Raw genomic sequence first — 17,857 nt, 5'->3', positions numbered from 1 at the left:
AAACGTTGATTCAAAGTTTATTCAATGTTGTGTGCCTGCTGGGTATTAAGCATCCTGACTCTACAATATAACTATTTTTTGTTTTTATATTGGATATAATGACACAGTGTAGCAACATTTTTCTGTATATACGAGGGGCTATCAAAAGTTCGTGGACTAGCGCCATGAAGTGAAATCCGCTTTAGGTACATCAATGGAATTTAAAATATCTAGTTATCATCATCTTTTCGATCTATAGAGTAAACCACAAATCATCAATTTCGTTTTTTAATAAATTAGTCATGTTTTGTATGCAATGGTATGTCCAGGCGGCGCAACCTTGAACACGACGTTTTTCCGACCTCGGTTGTAACTGAGGAAAAAACTATTTTGATATAAACATTTGAAATCCAAAAATCTCGTTAATTCAGATATGTGTTGTGACCTATTGTTCCATAAATTCTGGAATTTTTACATCATTCTGGAAGTTCTATGAAATTTTATCCTAAATTTTACATGGAGTGCCCAAACAAATATTGTCTTAAAAATGACGTCAAAAGGGGGGAGGGGTTTCCTTTTCCAACACTCTATATAGTTTGCCCCTTAAAAAACTGGTATAGACCTAGGAAATGTTAAATGGGCTACGGAAAAATAATATGCGTCCAGAGTACTTGTTTTCAATGCTAAAATAGATTCAGAGAGAAAAGGGATGTACATTTAATGTCCATTTGTAGTCAAGGTGTGAAAAATCAATCACACCAAAAAATGACGTTATCATGTGTTGGAGATATTAAACTCCAAAAAGCAAAATATGCTGGCACAATAAAGCAAGAATCTCTCCAAATGTATAAATCCATTTGCAATATTATACGCATTGAAAGCCACTGTTCATGACATTGTAAATTCATATTAACAAGACCGGTTTAAATCCTTACTAAGCTCCTGGGAATCTCATCAAAATAAGTGTATGAGGTAGAAGAAGCGGACATTGAAATACAATAACGTTGTCGGAAGTCATGAAACTAAACGGCGACAGCGCCGGGTGATCATATCATTTCCTTTTTGTTTTATAATAATTTGGCAAATAATAAACATATCGAGCTAAAATTTTCAACATTTTTTTATTTTATGTTGTTATATATTCCTTATATATTTTGAAAGCACAAACTTCATAGTACTCATTTTATAGCCTCAGTCCACGAACTTTTTGATAACCCCTCGTACGCTGGATGTTTAACAAAAACATTTATTACATTCCCGGTTGTTTGGGGGTAAATTTTTGGACCCAAATAAGGCTTATGTGAATAAACTCAAAAGTTTCTGTTGAATACACACATTCCAACAATGTGGTTAGAGTGTTTGGTCCTTTTGTCGAAGAGAAAACATACTTACATTGATGGCAGTACGTTTGGTTGTTCTGATGAGAAATGTAAACCGAAGTTCCAGTAGCAGTAGGTTTTGGCACAAGAATACAGGAAGAATATGAAAATCACCACAACGCAATTTCCTTATCTCTTGAATTGCTGATGAATTCAAGGTCTTGAACTTCTCAAAATACCGAACCTTGATTCCTGATCGAGGTTGTTTGGTTAGTGTAAAAAGGTATTATGGACTATTTCAATGATTTAATCAGGAATCTATTGTTTTAATTTAATTAATTTTGAAATATAAACATTAAATTAGAATATCATGCACCCTTCTTGTATTTTTAGAAAATCCTTTACCCTGGACCGGATGTATTTTTTTTTCTTGACAAAAGTTGGACCTTTTCCTTGTCTACGAAGTTGGACCATACCCTTTCCAGTTTTTTTTCTTGAAGAAGATTTTTCTGTCGAGTTGTAAATTATATATATATATTCCGTTCAAAAACACAACCTGCATTACTTTAGATTTTTTATGCCACAAATTATCAGAATTCTCAACAATTTTTTTTACGTATCTATCTTTTCCTCCAGGGTCAATTGAAGGTAATAAGTAATCTTTACCATCAACCATACAAAGATAAATCTGTAACATTAAAGTTGCATTTAATTACTAGTATGTTCTTCTCTTTCTATCTCCCTCAGCATGTGTGTAAGTCTCTATGTGAGAGTGTGTGCACGTTCCCTTTTCTAACGTCTTATTACAAATAAAATTCCAAGGTCCTGGTGAAAAATTCTGCCGTACTTTGACCCAGAATCCGGCTATATCATGAAGAAATGGTCATACAGTTTAGGAAACAAGGTCTTTTGCTGATCACGACAGAAGGACGGCACGATACAAATCATATTTAAGCGTATTCTAGGTGTAATCTTTGTTGTTAATCACACGTAACAATGAGGATTTATCAGATCATTGCAGTAGTAGCTTTTGCAGGTTTGTATATTGGAATTTTTCAAGGTTTTATAAGAACTGCAAACACTTAACTTTACTTGAAATAGCAGAATAGATTCGTAAAAGTCAACCTGCAAAATCCCTTTTCACGAATGCAGTGCTGACTAAGACTTCTTCATCCATATCTTTAAAAAAAAATATAGTAATTTAATTTGCGATAGATGCCTTCAGCAAAATTTATAATGTACATATACACAATTTTTTAAGCATGCTTAATATATCTGAGAGACACTACATTCTGTTTTGAGATGTGGGAAGTATATATAACTATAGTCTCTGTAGGATCTAATATTTTTAATTATCAAGACAAGGAACATGTAATTAAATCTAATAAGTGAGTCGAAAATTTTGATGTGAATATGATTCATTGAAATGTTCTTTATGTTCCTCTTCAGGGTTGGCTTTCGCCGGTGTAAGGTAAAAACCGTATCATAATCTTATTCATTATTTAGCTCATTATTATTATTTTTTTTAATAAGAATCGTTTTTATCACAACCTTTAATTTTAAAGTTTGAAATACACTGTGTTTGATTTTTGTTTTAAAAAATCTTTCATCTATATAAATTGAAAATATACAACTTTAGGTCCTTTTTAACTATAATTTCAATATAACTTTTTTTGATAATTTAAGTAAACGCCAACAAGCAAGCCAGTGTACAACAGATACTGATTGCACATCTTGCGCCAGCAACCAGGTTGCTGAATGTCACCATGGACACTGCACATGTCACCACGACAGCAGCCATCACCCGTAAGTTATGAGTGTAGAGTCATTCTAGCATCTATTTTGATTCCAGTGTAATTGACTATAATTGTTTATTTGTGTTTGATTTCTAAGACGTGCTCTTTGTCATAATGGCCACCAGTGCACATGTCCTGACGGACAGACAGGTGTATGTAACTCCAATGGACACTGTGATTGTGGACACAACGGGTGAGATTAGATTTGAATATTTTTTTTAATCAAATGACTAACTAATTTAATGTATAAAAGGACGAAGTAAAAGCCTTTTAGGACTTCTGTACGCTATACACTAAATATTTCTAATTCTATTGTCCTTTCATCGTAAAAAAGCATAAACTTTCATTAAAACGAAATAAACCAAACTACTATACATAGTCACTGTATGCAATCTTTAAGCAAGCTTGGTTTGATATTTAGGGTGTGAGGCTAAAATGTTTGAATTAGAGTTAGGATTAAAACAGAGGTGAGTTCAAGTGCCATAGAATAGTAAGCATCACTGCCGATCCGTCACACCCACCGTGAGCTTCTTGTGATCGGGAAAACTGCGGACAATCCATATATAATTCGTTGTGTATATAATGGCCTAACAAAAAATATGAAAAAAATCATTATCCACGACCAAGTTTGAGTTGAAACATTTTTTTTACTTCAAAACTAAAAGCATTCACTTCACAAAGATGATTTTCCTGATATGCAAGATGTGCGACACAATTGGAATTTTATTGCACAATTGATTTTGCTTAATTAATGAATAAATCAAAAAGTTTGAAATAAAAGCCATTTGATACATTAATATGCTTTACACTAAAGATTTCTAATTCCAAATAATCTTTCATAATTGAATTTTTTTTTAATACGAAACAATCTAGAGAATACAGTCTTTTAAACTAATTAAAGTAACTTAAGCATTGTATTCGATAAATACTTTCTTTGCCCGCATCCCCCATTAAAGTAAATAAGCAAATGTGGCATCAGGAAAGAGTGATAGGTACCCTATGTTAAAAATGAAATAAATCAATTCAATATTTTTACGTTATAAAGCATGATTTTCGTAACGTCAATACAGTTGTTAAGAGAGTGTTTAAGTTTTGAAGCAAAATTGACTTGTTCAATTCGACAACTTTGATGACTTATATGTGTTTTAAGAAGTATTGCTGTCATTGGTAGAGAAATTACATTGCAAAAAGGAACTGTGTTTCGCGTAGCTCTAGAAATGTCGTTTGATGTCTTTTGATCACCCTATTGATAACGTGTATTATATGCTTTATATATATTACATGATTTCAACCTAAAAAAATTAATAATAGACTAGTACAGAATAAAATAGTTTAATATAAAAAGTATAACATCAATTTTTTATCCATTAAATGTATAATATTTTGTTCAGTGTTTGGCTTAGAGATAAATTACTAGAGATATCAGGGACTAACGATAAGTATGTCAGGTCAAAAACGTGCACATAACAGACTGCAAATATTCCAGTGTAAGTTTTAGCTTTATTTGGTCTCCAGTACAAAAGTGTGCAAAACATGAATGAAATTCATTTGTTCCTTGTTGTTTAAAAAATTTATCATATATTTTATATTAATATTAATTGGGGAATCAGAGAAACTTTATATGTCTGATATGTCGATGACTGAGATGTTAAGTTCATTTGAAAAATACGGTTTAAAAAGAACCATTACCTTTAAAAAAAAAACACTAAAAGTACAATGTTTGTTCACAAAAGGATATCTGTCTAGACTGACTGGAATGACTGTCTTGTTTGTTTGAATAAGTCAGGACATCAACGATATTTGGAATCGTGGGATAATTTGCATGACGGGGCAAAACCTGTTATACATAAAATATCCCACTTTTCAAACTGTCGATGGGGTCCATGGCATACCCAATAAGCTAGACAGTGTTTCCATAGATTTACATTTAATTTGTAAAATAAAATTGTAAATTTAAATTTGAAAGAAAACGCTGACTACTGAATTTAGCATATATGAGGCCTCCCAACTACATCGAAATTAAAATGTTTAACATTTTAATTTCGATGTAGTCCCCGCCCAAAGACAACTGTACGAAATTGGTTTGTATATTAGGCTGCTGTCCTTTCACTTAGCATAATTAACATCCAGGGTTAATCATCAAGAGATCAACTTATCTTACTCCCAAAGAGTTATCACATAAAACCCAAATAAAGTGTAAATGTATTGATAATGATTATCTAAATTTCATAAAAGAATTTGAGGACAGATGTGAAACAATATACCATTGAAAATGTAACCAAAATTATCTGTAATACATTGCTTGTTTTCTATCATTGGCGATGTTTGATAGATTGTGCAGTAACATACCATTGGAAAGATAATAGAAGATGTAAGATTGCTGGGTTACTAAAATTGTTGCTGTCCATGTCATTATCACAACGATAATGTCTTTCAGTGTCTCTTATGCTCGGTTTATAATATTTTTTCAACTTTTAAAAGTATTATATAGCTATTTTATGACAGGAGAAGACAAGTAGCCTCCTGCACAACCGCTGCTGACTGCACTTGTGCTGATAACCAGGTTGCTGCTTGTCATCATGGACATTGTTCATGTCATCATGATGGCGGCCATCACCCGTAAGCCATTTATTATGCTTCAAACATTTTGTCTGTAAAGGGAACATAAACATTTTGTAATAAAAAGAAGTCGGGAAAGGTATTGTCACAAGGAAAGAATAGAATAGGTTAAATAAAGCCAATTACGAATTTTACGTTCGTTAGCAAATAACAGCTTTTTTATTGTCACAAGGAAAGAATAGAATAGGTTAAATAAAGCCAATTACGAATTTTATGTTCGTTAGCAAATAACAGCTTTTTTATTTCTTGAATTAAGAAAACGCGAGCCAGCTAGCCAGTGTACAACAGATGCTGACTGCACATCGTGTTCTGACAACCAAGTTGCTGCTTGTCACCATGGACACTGCACGTGTCATCATGACAGCGGTCATCACCCGTACGTCAAAAGTGTAAAGTCATCTCATAATCAGTTCTGATTCCAATGTTTGGTATTGCTTTAAATGAATAATGTTGTGTTAATTTTTCAGACGTGCTCTTTGTCATAATGGCCACCAGTGCACATGTCCTGACGGACAGACAGGTGTATGTAACTCCAATGGACACTGTGATTGTGGACACAACGGGTGAGAATGGATTTGAATATTTTTTTTAATTAACTGACTAACTAATTTAATGTATAAATGGAAGAAATAAAATCCTTTTGGGACTTTTGCACGCTTTACACTAAATATTTCTAATTCTATTCTTCTTTCATCGTAAAAAAAGCAAAAACTTTCAACAAAACGAAATAAACAAAACTACTATACATAGTCACTGTAGACAATCTTAAAACAAGCTTGGTTTGGTATTAAAGATGTGAGGCTAAAATGTTTGAATTAGAGTTAGGATTAAAACAGAGGTGAGTTCAAGTGCCATAGAATAGTAAGCATCACTGCCGATCCGTCATACCACAGTGAGCTTCCTGTGATCCGGAAAAACGGCGGACAATCCGTATATAATTCGTTGTGTATATAATGGCCTAACAAAAAATATGAAAAAAATCATTATCCACGACCAAGTTTGAGTTGAAGCATGTTTTTTACTTAAAAAACTAAAAGCATTCACTTCACAAAGATTTTCCTGATATGCAAGATGTGCAACACAGCTGGAATTTTATTGCACAATTGATTTTGCTTAATTAATGTATAAATCAAAAAGTTTGAAATAAAAGCCATTTGATACATTCATATGCTTTACACTAAAGATTTCTAATCCAAATAATCTTTCATAATTGAAATTTTTTTTAATACGAAACAATCTAGAGAATACGGTCTTTTAAACTAATTAAAGTAACTTAAGCATTGTATTCGATAAATACTTTCTTTGCCAGCATCCTCAATTAAAGTAAATAAGCAAATGTGGCATCAGGAAAGAGTGATAGGTATCCTACGTTAAAAATGAAATAAATCAATTCAATATTTTTACGTTATAAAGCATGATTTTCGTAACGTCAATGCAGTCGTTTAGAGAGTGTTTAAGTTTTGAAGCAAAACTGACTTGTTCAACTCAGACAACTTTGATGACTTATATGTGTTTTAAGAAGTATAACTCTCACTGGAAGAAAAATAACACTGCAAAAAGGAATTGTGTTTCACGTAGCTCTAGAAATGCCGTTTGATGTCTTTTGATCACCCTATTGATGTATTATATGCTTTATATATATTACATGATTTCAACCTAAAATAAAATAAAAATAATAGACTAGTACAGAATAAAATAGTTTAAGATAAAAAGTATAAAATCAATTTTTTATCTATTAAATGTATAATATTTTGTTCAGTGTTTGGCTTGGAGATAAATTACTAGAGATATCAGGGACTAACGTTAACTACCGGGTATGTCAGGTCAAAAATGTGCACGTAACAGACTGCAAATATTCCAGTGTAAGTTGTAGCTATATTTGATCTCCAGTACAAAAGTGTGCAAAACATGAATGAAATTCACTTGTTCCTTGTTGTTTAAAAATTTTATTATATATTTTATATTAATATTTATTGGGGAATCAGAGAACCTTTATAAGTCTGATATGTCTATGACTGAGATATTAATTAAGTTCATTTGAAAAATACGGTTTAAAAGGAACTATTACCTTAAAAAAATTAGAAGTACAATGTTTGTTCACAAAAGGATATCTGTCTAGACTGACTGGAATGACTGTCTTGTTTGTTTGAATAAGTCAGGACATCAACGATATTTGGAATCGTGGGATAATTTGCATGACGGGGCAAAACCTGTTATGCATAAAATATCCTACGTTTCAAACTGTCGGTGGGGTCCATGGCATACCCAATAAGCTAAGACAGTGTTTAAATATATTTACATTTAATTTGTAAAATACAATTGCAAATTTAAATTTGAAAGAAAACGCTGACTATTAAATTTAGTATATATGAGGCCTCCCATGTTTAACATTTTAATTTCGATGTATTCCCCGCCCAAAGACAATTGTACGAAATTGGTATGTATATTAGGCTGTTGTCCTTTCACTTAGCAAAATTAACATCCAGGTTTAATCATCAAGAGATCAACTTATCTTACTTCCAAAGAGTTATCACATAAAACCCAAATAAAGTGTAAATGTATTGATAATGATTATCTAAATTTCATAAAAGAATTTGAGGATAGATGTGAAACAATATACCATTGAAAATGTAACCAAAATTATCTGTAATACATTGCTTGTTTTCTATCATTGGCGATGTTTGATAGATTGTACAGTAATATACCATTGGAAAGATGATAGAAAATGTCAGATTGCTGGGTTATTAACATTGTTGTTGTCCATATCATTATCACAACGATAATGTCATTCGGTGTGTCTTATGCTCGGTTTATAATATTTTTTAACTTTTAAAAGTATTATATAGCTATTTTATGACAGGAGAAGACAAGTAGCCTCCTGCACAACCGCTGCTGACTGTACTTGTGCTGATAACCAGGTTGCTGCCTGTCACCATGGACACTGTTCATGTCACCATGATGGCGGCCATCACCCGTAAGTCATTTATTATGCTTCAAACATTTTGTCTGTAAAGGGAACATAAACATTTTGTGATAAAAAAAAGTTGGGAGAGGTGTTGTCAGAAGGAAAGAATAGAGTAGGTTAAATAAAGCCAATTACGAATTTTATGATCGTTAGCAAATAACAGCTTTTTTATTTCTTGAATTAAGAAAACGCGAGCCAGCTAGCCAGTGTACAACAGATGCTGACTGCACATCATGTTCTGACAACCAAGTTGCTGCTTGTCACCATGGACACTGCACGTGTCATCATGACAGCGGTCATCACCCGTACGTCAAAAGTGTAAAGTCATCTCATAATCAGTTCTGATTCCAATGTTTGGTATTGCTTTAAATGAATAATTTTGTGTTAATTTTTTCAGACGTGCTCTTTGTCACAATGGCCACCAGTGCACATGTCCTGACGGACAGACAGGTGTATGTAACTCTCATGGACACTGTGATTGTGGACACAACGGGTGAGATTAGATTTGAATTTTTTAAAATTAAAAACTGACATGAAAGTTAAATAGTATATGGGAAAACAATTAATACATGTAATTGATTTGATATTTGAATGTGTTTAAAGCAAACGACAAGCGAGCCAATGCACAGTAGATTCTGATTGCACATGTGCCAGCAACCAAGTTGCTGCCTGTCACCATGGACACTGCTCATGTCACCATGATAGCGGCCATCATCCGTAAGCCCTAATGGATCATCCATCAAACTCTCTTGTTTGTGTATAATCAGGCGTTTGTTTAAACTATATATATGATAGAACGCATTGCCACTTAGGATTCGTTTTTAAAATGTCTTGAATTTGGTGTAAAATTTAAATAAATTATGCTCTCACCGCTTACCAGATTTTTGTACTGATAATAAGACGCGATTTGAAAATAAGACGGTTTTGAAAATAAGCCCCAAATTTCTTACCAAAACTTAAAATAAGCCGCGGCTTATTTTCAAGATTTTAGGGTATATAAAACGTTTACAGAATTGAAATGATTAAAAAACCTTAGAACAAATAGATGTTGAGACTACATTTTATGTCTAAGTTCATTTTTTGATTAAAGCAAACGACAAGCGAGCCAATGCACAGTAGATTCTGATTGCACATGTGCCAGCAACCAAGTTGCTGCCTGTCACCATGGACACTGCTCATGTCACCATGATAGCGGCCATCATCCGTATGTTATGAGTCTAGATTCATTTGAGAATCCATTTAGATTCCAGTGTAATGTTCTACGTTTGATTATTTGTGTTAATTTTTCAGACGTGCTCTTTGTCATAATGGTCATCAGTGCACATGTCCTGACGGACAGACAGGTGTATGTAACTCTAATGGACACTGTGATTGTGGACACAACGGGTGAGATTAGATCTGAAATTCATGTTATAGATAACTAATTTGAGAAACTGTATTCATTAAATTCTGATACATTTTAATAGGATCATTTCAAAATAGGCAAAGTATATATAATGTTCCTTTAAGATTTTAGCCAGCAGTAAGTAATATTTCTTCCAGAAATATTAAATACAGGGGTGGTTAGTGAGTCATTTCACTTTTCTTTTGATAATATGAATATCTTTTCCTTTAAGAGGAATGAATTGTTATGTCTTTATCTGTTGTGAATATTGTTTTATTTTATGGGTTCAATTTAAGTGCATATAGAATAAGTTCACTTAAAATTATCAGACATAGATATAAGATAAGTATTCAAGGTAATCCTAGTCATGTAATGAACAGATAGCAAATACACCAACAGGATGTGCATCTACATAAAGTGTGCATTCATTGAAAATGGCAAATTTCTTCCTAACTATGAAAAATTAATTTGATAGCATTTTTAAAATCATTTATTTCGAATAAAACATCAATATAGGAGAATAAAGACTTTATACCGATGATATCCTGAATATGAACCGGTCTTTAGTGCATTAAACAATAAGCTGGTTGTACCGAGCAGAATTTTGTTTTATGTATCTTGGTTTCTCATAGAGGACAGACATTTCAGCCAATCAGAAAGCAGTTAAAATAATTTGCAGACTTCTGATATATCATAATAAATCATTACAAGTAAATAGAAACGTTTGTGGGATGCCTTTTGAATAGACATATATAGCATTTTAAACATCAAAATAAATCAAACAAGGGAAGTCTATGAGAAATGTTAAGAAAAAAAATCAAATTATCTTGTCTGCTGCTATGGTCTTACTTCTGGCTGGATGAGTTGCACGCATAAATATCTTGGGTACCATCACCATAACTGTGATTATAACTTTTACGTATATTTAATACTCGATTTATTGTCCTTACAATTTATTTAATAATATTATTAAAGTTGCCAGTTCATAATTTATATGATAGAAAAAGACAAGTCGCCTCCTGCACAACCGCTGCTGACTGTACTTGTGCTGATAACCAGGTTGCTGCCTGTCACCATGGACACTGCTCATGTCACCATGATGGCGGCCATCATCCGTAAGTCATTACTATGCATCAAAATCTTGTTTGTTTGATTGTTTTCCTTTCCTTTCGAAAATGTCCATTCATATTGAATTACCACCGCTTGCATGCCGCTATTTTTCATCTATACTCGGTAGTCTGGGTCACTGAGTAGTGAGGCGTCTTTATCGTGCCAGGACCTACTGCAACACGGCATCTTGGTTTATACGGTCTCTTGTGAAGGAGTATACGTCTGGCAGTGGAATTTGAACCCCGATGTAAGGAGGAAGTTCTTACACCGCGGGTCTAGAGCAAATCAAGTGCTCTAACTACTGTGCCATTCCGACGATCGTCAAATTTTTTGAGAATTTAAACAATTTATTCGCGGAATAACTGGACAATTTTGAAAACTATGTCGGGAAAGTTTACATCACAAAGACATATCTCAATATTGCTTAGTTCATTTTAGATTCAAATTTCCTCGTTGAGGGTCCAATGCTCATGAATTTCATGGGCCATCCTTACTCAAGAACTTGCATCCTTATAAATTAAACAAATCTTGTGTGAGTATGGATTCAAAAAATCCTCTGTAGATATGAAAACATCACAAGATACTACTGCTAGTAGATAAATCGTTGAATTTCTTTGACTATTGTCCACGAATTGAAATAATTCCGATGCATAAATTCACCTTGCACATATTTTTGATGATCCTCTCCGAATATCATAGCATTAAATAAGTAATTAATTTATGCTAATTGTTTTTTTATGAAAATGTATTTTATAAATTAATGAAGAAAACTAGCCAATGTACAACAAATGCTGATTGTACATGCGCCAGCAACACAATTGCTGTTTTTTTACCATGGACACAATATTGATTCTTGTGTTTGTAATTTTTTTTCAGACGTGCTCTGCCATAATGTATAATGGCCTCCTTTAATCTATAAAAAGCGCTCTATTTTCATAGAAAAAACGTATATGTCAGGTCCAAGTCGGTGGATTGTACGTGTACATTAGTTACCTATATTATAAATGTTTACCATACAAATATTTGTTTATCATGCTTATCATATTATCCAAAAGGACTCTTCAATTTAAACAATGAATAAATGTGTTTTGCAAAGACTGCTCATTGTATAAAGATTGTATGGGAAGATTTAATCATCATACACATTGCAGCTGTTATGGTCACTATCTAATCATTTGAATCAATGTTACTAAATAATATATTTAAAAATCAGACATAACCTTCAAGACAACGATTATACACAATCCAAAGTACACGTATTCCATAGAAAATGCGTAAAAAGTAATATAATACCATTGTAGTTGGTTTCAATGTTCAGTATAACTACAAGATTGTTTACCCGCCAACATATAGATCTATGCGTGCCATCAACACATAAATTATTGATTTTATTTACTGAAAATGTTTAGTTTTTTGTACTAATGAATAATTATATTTTTCACATTTTTGTGAGAGTAGAAGACAAGTCGCCTCCTGCACAACCGCTGCTGACTGTACTTGTGCTGATAACCAGGTTGCTGCCTGTCACCATGGACACTGCTCATGTCACCATGATGGCGGCCATCATCTGTAAGCCAAGTTTATTTATTAAACTCTGTGAGGTTTTCAAAATTTATACGAGTTATAGGATGGCAAATTTAACATTAAAACCAGACAAAAAATATCCCCACTAAAACAAAATTGAAAATTGTTGGTTGTTTGTTTTTTTATTAAAAAGAAGACGCCAGACGGTTTCTTGCACTACAAGTGACAACTGTACATGCACAGGCGACCATGAAATAGCCGTTTGTGATAACGGAATGTGCCACTGCCACCATAATCCTCACCACGATAACGGACACCACCACCCACCACATCATCCGTGAGTCATGGTTTTACTTATATTCTTTAGTATACATTTATAAATGCTATACTATATGGTTTTTCCCCTCATTTTAGCACCTTTTTTTGCCATTTTCCCAAATATGTGTGAAGTGTAGAGAGGAAAGTTGGCAACTTAGTGAGGATATATTTACTGTAACTTGATGCAGGGTCCTTTTATGACTGATATGTATGATATGAGTTGTTAGACTGTTGTTTTTACATTGATGTGACGACGTATTAACCCTTACTCTAATCAACACAGGAGGTTTAGGGCGGGGTGTTCTCTTGACAGAGGAGATCCCATTCTCCTCCGCGCGTTATCCCGCTTCTTGTGTTACAGGGGTTTCTTTTTGTGCCCTGTATTCCTATTTTTCCATTTATTTGGCATTGTTTAACTTTTTTTAATCCTCAACATTTTCATTTCAAGATTTCTAAAATCATAATGTCGTTAACCAAGCACTAGTAATCATTAACAAATAGCTTAACAGAGTATCAGTGATGCAAGCTAAATGTATCAATTTAATTAAAAGAAGACGCCAGACGACTTCTTGCACTATAAGTGACGACTGCACATGCACAGGAGACCATGAAGTGGCCACATGTGACAACGGAATGTGCCACTGCCACCATGACGGTCATCATGACAACGGAAACCACAACCCACCACATCATCCGTGAGTCATGGTTTTGTCAGATTCCTGTTCATAAAATCTCAAAAATTCCTTAACCCATGACCTGCCATTATCCATTTCAGAACTTAAAAAAATATATATCTATCTATATTTATTTATCTACAACATCCAGTGTTACTGTTATTATCAATAAATATTCTTTGAGAGCAGAGCAAAAGCCAATATGTAGAAAGAATTTACTCCATCCGGTCTTCATTGAAAACAATGATCAAAGCAAATGAATTGCCACTACTTTAATCCAATATTGGAAATTCTTTATTTTCATCTTATTCATACTACATTTAGCACTGTGTTAAGAAAATTAATATGTATTTAGTGGGAAAAGAGAAAAGGAAACATGCACAGCTCCTACCGACTGCACATGCGCAGATAACCAGGTTGCTGAATGTCATAATGGCCATTGCTCCTGCCACCATGACAGCGGCCATCACCCTTAAGTATATGGTTATTTTATATGATACAGTTGCTGTATTATAAATTGATATTTATTTTATCAAGAGAAAATGTATTACATGTATATTATTCTGATTGCATTATTTATATTTTTCATTATTTTGTAGATGAGCAAAGACCGTTTTAAAATTCATTCCTTTGTTTCTGTGCTGTCTTTTTACTAGCGTGTTATTTTATCAAATTAAATATTGATGAACTGTTTTCTTTAGTAAAAATATTTTTTTATAGATTACACGATCAGTATGCACTGGTTCCTGCTTACAAAGCAGGAAAAAAAAATATTATCTTTGTACGGCTCTTTATCTATATTGTATTTTAGAGGGGTTGGGGTGAAATTCTAATAGTGCTTATCCAACTTTAATCAATTATGATAGCTCCCTATCTAAGAAAGAAAATCTTCAAAATCATATGTTAATTTTGAATATTTTTAATATTCCCAACAACCAACATAAATTTGAATTACCTTGTATATATTGGATTCGAAAACTTCATGTAAATGTTCCACCAAGCTTCTTAATCTTCACTCCTCACTAAAATATGAAGAATACCTTCGGGTGTACTTGCAATAATACGCTCGAGAAGTGATGTAAATTAGATGTGGATGCTTAAGCATTCCAAGGGACTTTTAGAAAATTTGAAATCACAAAATTTAACCAAAATCAACAGCTTAAAAACTTACGACTTTTCTACTTTGGCAGATGCATTTCCAATAAAGATGTTCATTATCTCCGTAAATTTCAGTCTTTTTAACAATATTATTTAATAAATAGAGGAATTAAGAGAAACGTGATTGTAATGGCGATTGTTGGTCGTGGCATATGTAAAAGCAGCAAGGGGTCGCCAAGCGTATAAAGGGGACTCCAAATTACAACAAGCAGCAGTTGCAGCAAACAAAATGCAGACATATGCGTAGGACGAAGGACAAACTTCATAGAACTGTGCAACGATATGTTCTAGATGTGGTGTAAATCAGATGTGGATACTAAAAAATTCCAAGGAACATTTGGATCTTGAAATCGCAAAATGTTACCAAAAGCAACAACATAAAAAAAACTAACGACTTTTCAACTAAATATACAAGTATTCCCCATGATAAATTAAAGTACAGGCTTTCTGACAACATTGAGAGCTGCTTTTGCAATAAAAATGGAAATCGTAAATGTATTTATCTTGTCATTGATACTTTGCAAAATTATTTTGTTAAAACCCTTCTTATTGTACACACAAGTGTTCTGAAGTTTATATTAAAAAGATGTTAAAAAGAGTTTCTGTTTGACAATACATACAGTGTATATACTTGTAATGTGGTTTTTGGAGACTAGGCCTTCCAACAATCTATTCTAAAACGAGGAAAGTTATTGACAAAGAAGTTGATGAAGCAAAAATATAAGCAGTCTCGTTTGAAATCAACGAGTTCTGTGGTCGAAACAATGACCTTGTTAGCAAATACAATCTATCATTAAGTCAAATACTGACTTTTTCTTTATACTGATTGTTAGGGCATTATTTACACACTGAATTGTCTACGGATTTTTTCAGGGTTTTTTCCGAACATGACGGCGGATGCCTACTCCTCCATGGCATTTGATCCTACCTCTAATGATTTAGAGGTACTTGTTTGCTATGCTCCTATTCTTTTATTATCATTTTTAGGTTTAATGGTCTTTTGAGCTCGAATACTCTTCATTATCTCCACATACTAGTACCTCACATATTCTAGGATCAATAAGCATAATATCGGTTATGGCATCTCCGGGTATACCACGAAGGGTAATTAACCTCACAAATATATTTATGTCTAAACTTTTTGTGGATTTATTGTTTCTGACATAATAGACATTGCTTCCGTTTCTATAAATCGGAGATGATCAAAGAATGAGTAAGACTACATGAACAATTTGGATGGTTCCAGTCGAAAAGGCTGACAATAATATCGTATTTGTTTGCAAGTCTCAAATCATAACTCTATTTTCGAAAATTTGGTTTTAATTCTATCTCTGGTAATCCAACTGATACTTGCAGTTCACTATCTAATGTTAGTTTAAAAAAAAAAAACGTTTTAGTATTTAAACTTTATATTATTCCCGTCAACCAAGATGAGATTAAGCTACCCTACGTTTATTGGATTCTTAAAATTCACAAATATCCCTACAAACGGATATTATCATTATCTGCTCCCACAAATGCCCTTCCATCCCCTGTATATTTATTACCTACAAAAGAAGGATATGGAGATAATGAACAGTATTCAATATCAAAGCCCATGAAACAATACAAAATAGAAGCAGAGCAAACATGGACCTCCGAAACATCAGAGGTGGGATCAGGTGCCATGGAGGAGTGAGCATCCCCTGACCGGTCACACCCGCCGTGTGCTCACTGTCATGATCGGGAATTAACGGAAAAATCCGTCGTCAATTCAGTGTATAAACAATGGACTAACAATTAGTATGGAAAACGTCAGTCAGCATTTGACTCAATGATAAATTTCATTTGCTGACAAAGTCATTGTATCGTCCATAGAACCTAGGAAATAATGACTTTCAACGAGACTGCTGATATTCTTGTTTCATCAACTTGCTTGTCAATAATGCACCTCGTTTTAGAAATTGTTCATACGTAGAGCATGCTCTTGCATATCGAATCAACTGAGAGATATATATATATATTCTCCGTATGCAGGTGATGAAGGTATATTACTGCATAAGTAATGGAAATTGATGATAGAAATGTTAAAGTTATCCCATTTATCATATAGCTTGGTTGTTAGATTACCATTAACGTCTTTTTCAAGTAAAATATACAAGTATGAAACAGATGTGTCAGACTCTGTGGTATCTTTTATCTCAAGCTCACCAGGATATATCGTATCGACGTAGGAATGGAAATTACCATTGTTAATTGACAATAAGTCGTCGATATATATCTAAATGTCGAGTTGAAGGCCACAGCAAGTGTTTTCTTCTTTTCGCGCATAAGATTTTGCACAAATTCTGCTTCAAATGAATATAAAAATAGGTCTGCAAATAATGGAGTGTAATTGGTACTCATGAGAATTCCAATAGATTGTTGGAATACCTGGTCTCCAAAAACCACGTAGATATTGCCAGTCAAAAACTCAAGCATCTCTTTGATGTCAACTTCAGAGTACTTGTGTGTGCACTCAGAATGTGTTTTAACAAAATAATTTTGCAAATGACCAATGACAAGATATGTCCATTTAAGAGTCCCATTTTCATTGAAAAAGCAGCTGTCAATATCAAAAAGCCTGGACATTACTTGATCGTGGGGAATGGTTGTGTATAAAGTCGAAAATCTTAAGTTTTTAAGCTGTTGATTTTGGTAAAATCTTGCGTTTTCAAATTTTCCAAAAGTCTTTGGAATTTTTGAGCATCCACATCCGATTCACACCACTTCTTGAATATACTGCTGCACAGTATTTTTGAAGTTTTTCCTTCACTACTGTCAATATCTTAGTGAGGAGTAACGAAAGAGGCTTGGTTGATTATTTATTGGACACCCGCAATGTATCTTTGTTTGTAAGGATTCTTATGAAGTCTCGGAATCCAATATATCTAGGGTAGTTCAAATTCATTTTGGCTCTGTGGAATATTAAAATATTCAAAACTGACATATGATTTTGAAGAATTTCTTCCTTAGAAAGGGAAATATGAGTA

General features: G+C 33.3%; 1 protein-coding gene and 1 long non-coding RNA gene across 10 annotated transcripts; both read left to right on the top strand.

Moving 5' to 3' along the window:
* Positions 1 to 2,257: 2,257 nt before the first annotated feature.
* LOC134242154 (integrin beta-like protein 1) lies at positions 2,258 to 13,056 on the top strand. Of its 9 annotated transcripts, none has more exons than XM_062724198.1 (12): positions 2,267 to 2,334; positions 2,748 to 2,769; positions 2,985 to 3,104; positions 3,192 to 3,287; positions 5,600 to 5,713; positions 5,970 to 6,089; positions 6,181 to 6,276; positions 8,574 to 8,687; positions 9,969 to 10,064; positions 11,064 to 11,177; positions 12,628 to 12,741; positions 12,890 to 13,056. In XM_062724198.1, exons 1-12 carry the CDS (start codon positions 2,295 to 2,297, stop codon positions 13,035 to 13,037), a joined length of 1,194 nt encoding a protein of 397 aa, XP_062580182.1. In that variant the 5' UTR covers positions 2,267 to 2,294; the 3' UTR covers positions 13,038 to 13,056. The 9 variants fall into 9 exon arrangements, with proteins under 9 accessions (XP_062580185.1, XP_062580189.1, XP_062580191.1 ...); XM_062724199.1 differs by having other exon boundaries at positions 2,271 to 2,334; positions 12,631 to 12,741; XM_062724201.1 differs by lacking the exon at positions 6,181 to 6,276 and having other exon boundaries at positions 2,258 to 2,334; positions 8,577 to 8,687.
* Positions 13,057 to 13,546: 490 nt separating this feature from the next.
* Positions 13,547 to 14,348, top strand: LOC134242156 (uncharacterized). The gene is made up of 3 exons (XR_009986809.1): positions 13,547 to 13,709; positions 14,044 to 14,164; positions 14,288 to 14,348. It is a non-coding gene; the product is annotated as an uncharacterized LOC134242156 (long non-coding RNA).
* The last annotated feature ends 3,509 nt before the right edge of the window (positions 14,349 to 17,857 follow it).

The sequence above is a fragment of the Saccostrea cucullata genome, unplaced genomic scaffold, assembly GCF_032062105.1.
Source record: "Saccostrea cucullata isolate Sc308-1 unplaced genomic scaffold, CSIRO_AGI_Scuc_v1 ctg46, whole genome shotgun sequence".
In the NCBI taxonomy this organism is placed as follows: Eukaryota; Metazoa; Mollusca; class Bivalvia; order Ostreida; family Ostreidae; genus Saccostrea; species Saccostrea cuccullata.
This window is presented reverse-complemented; position numbering and strand designations above follow the sequence as displayed.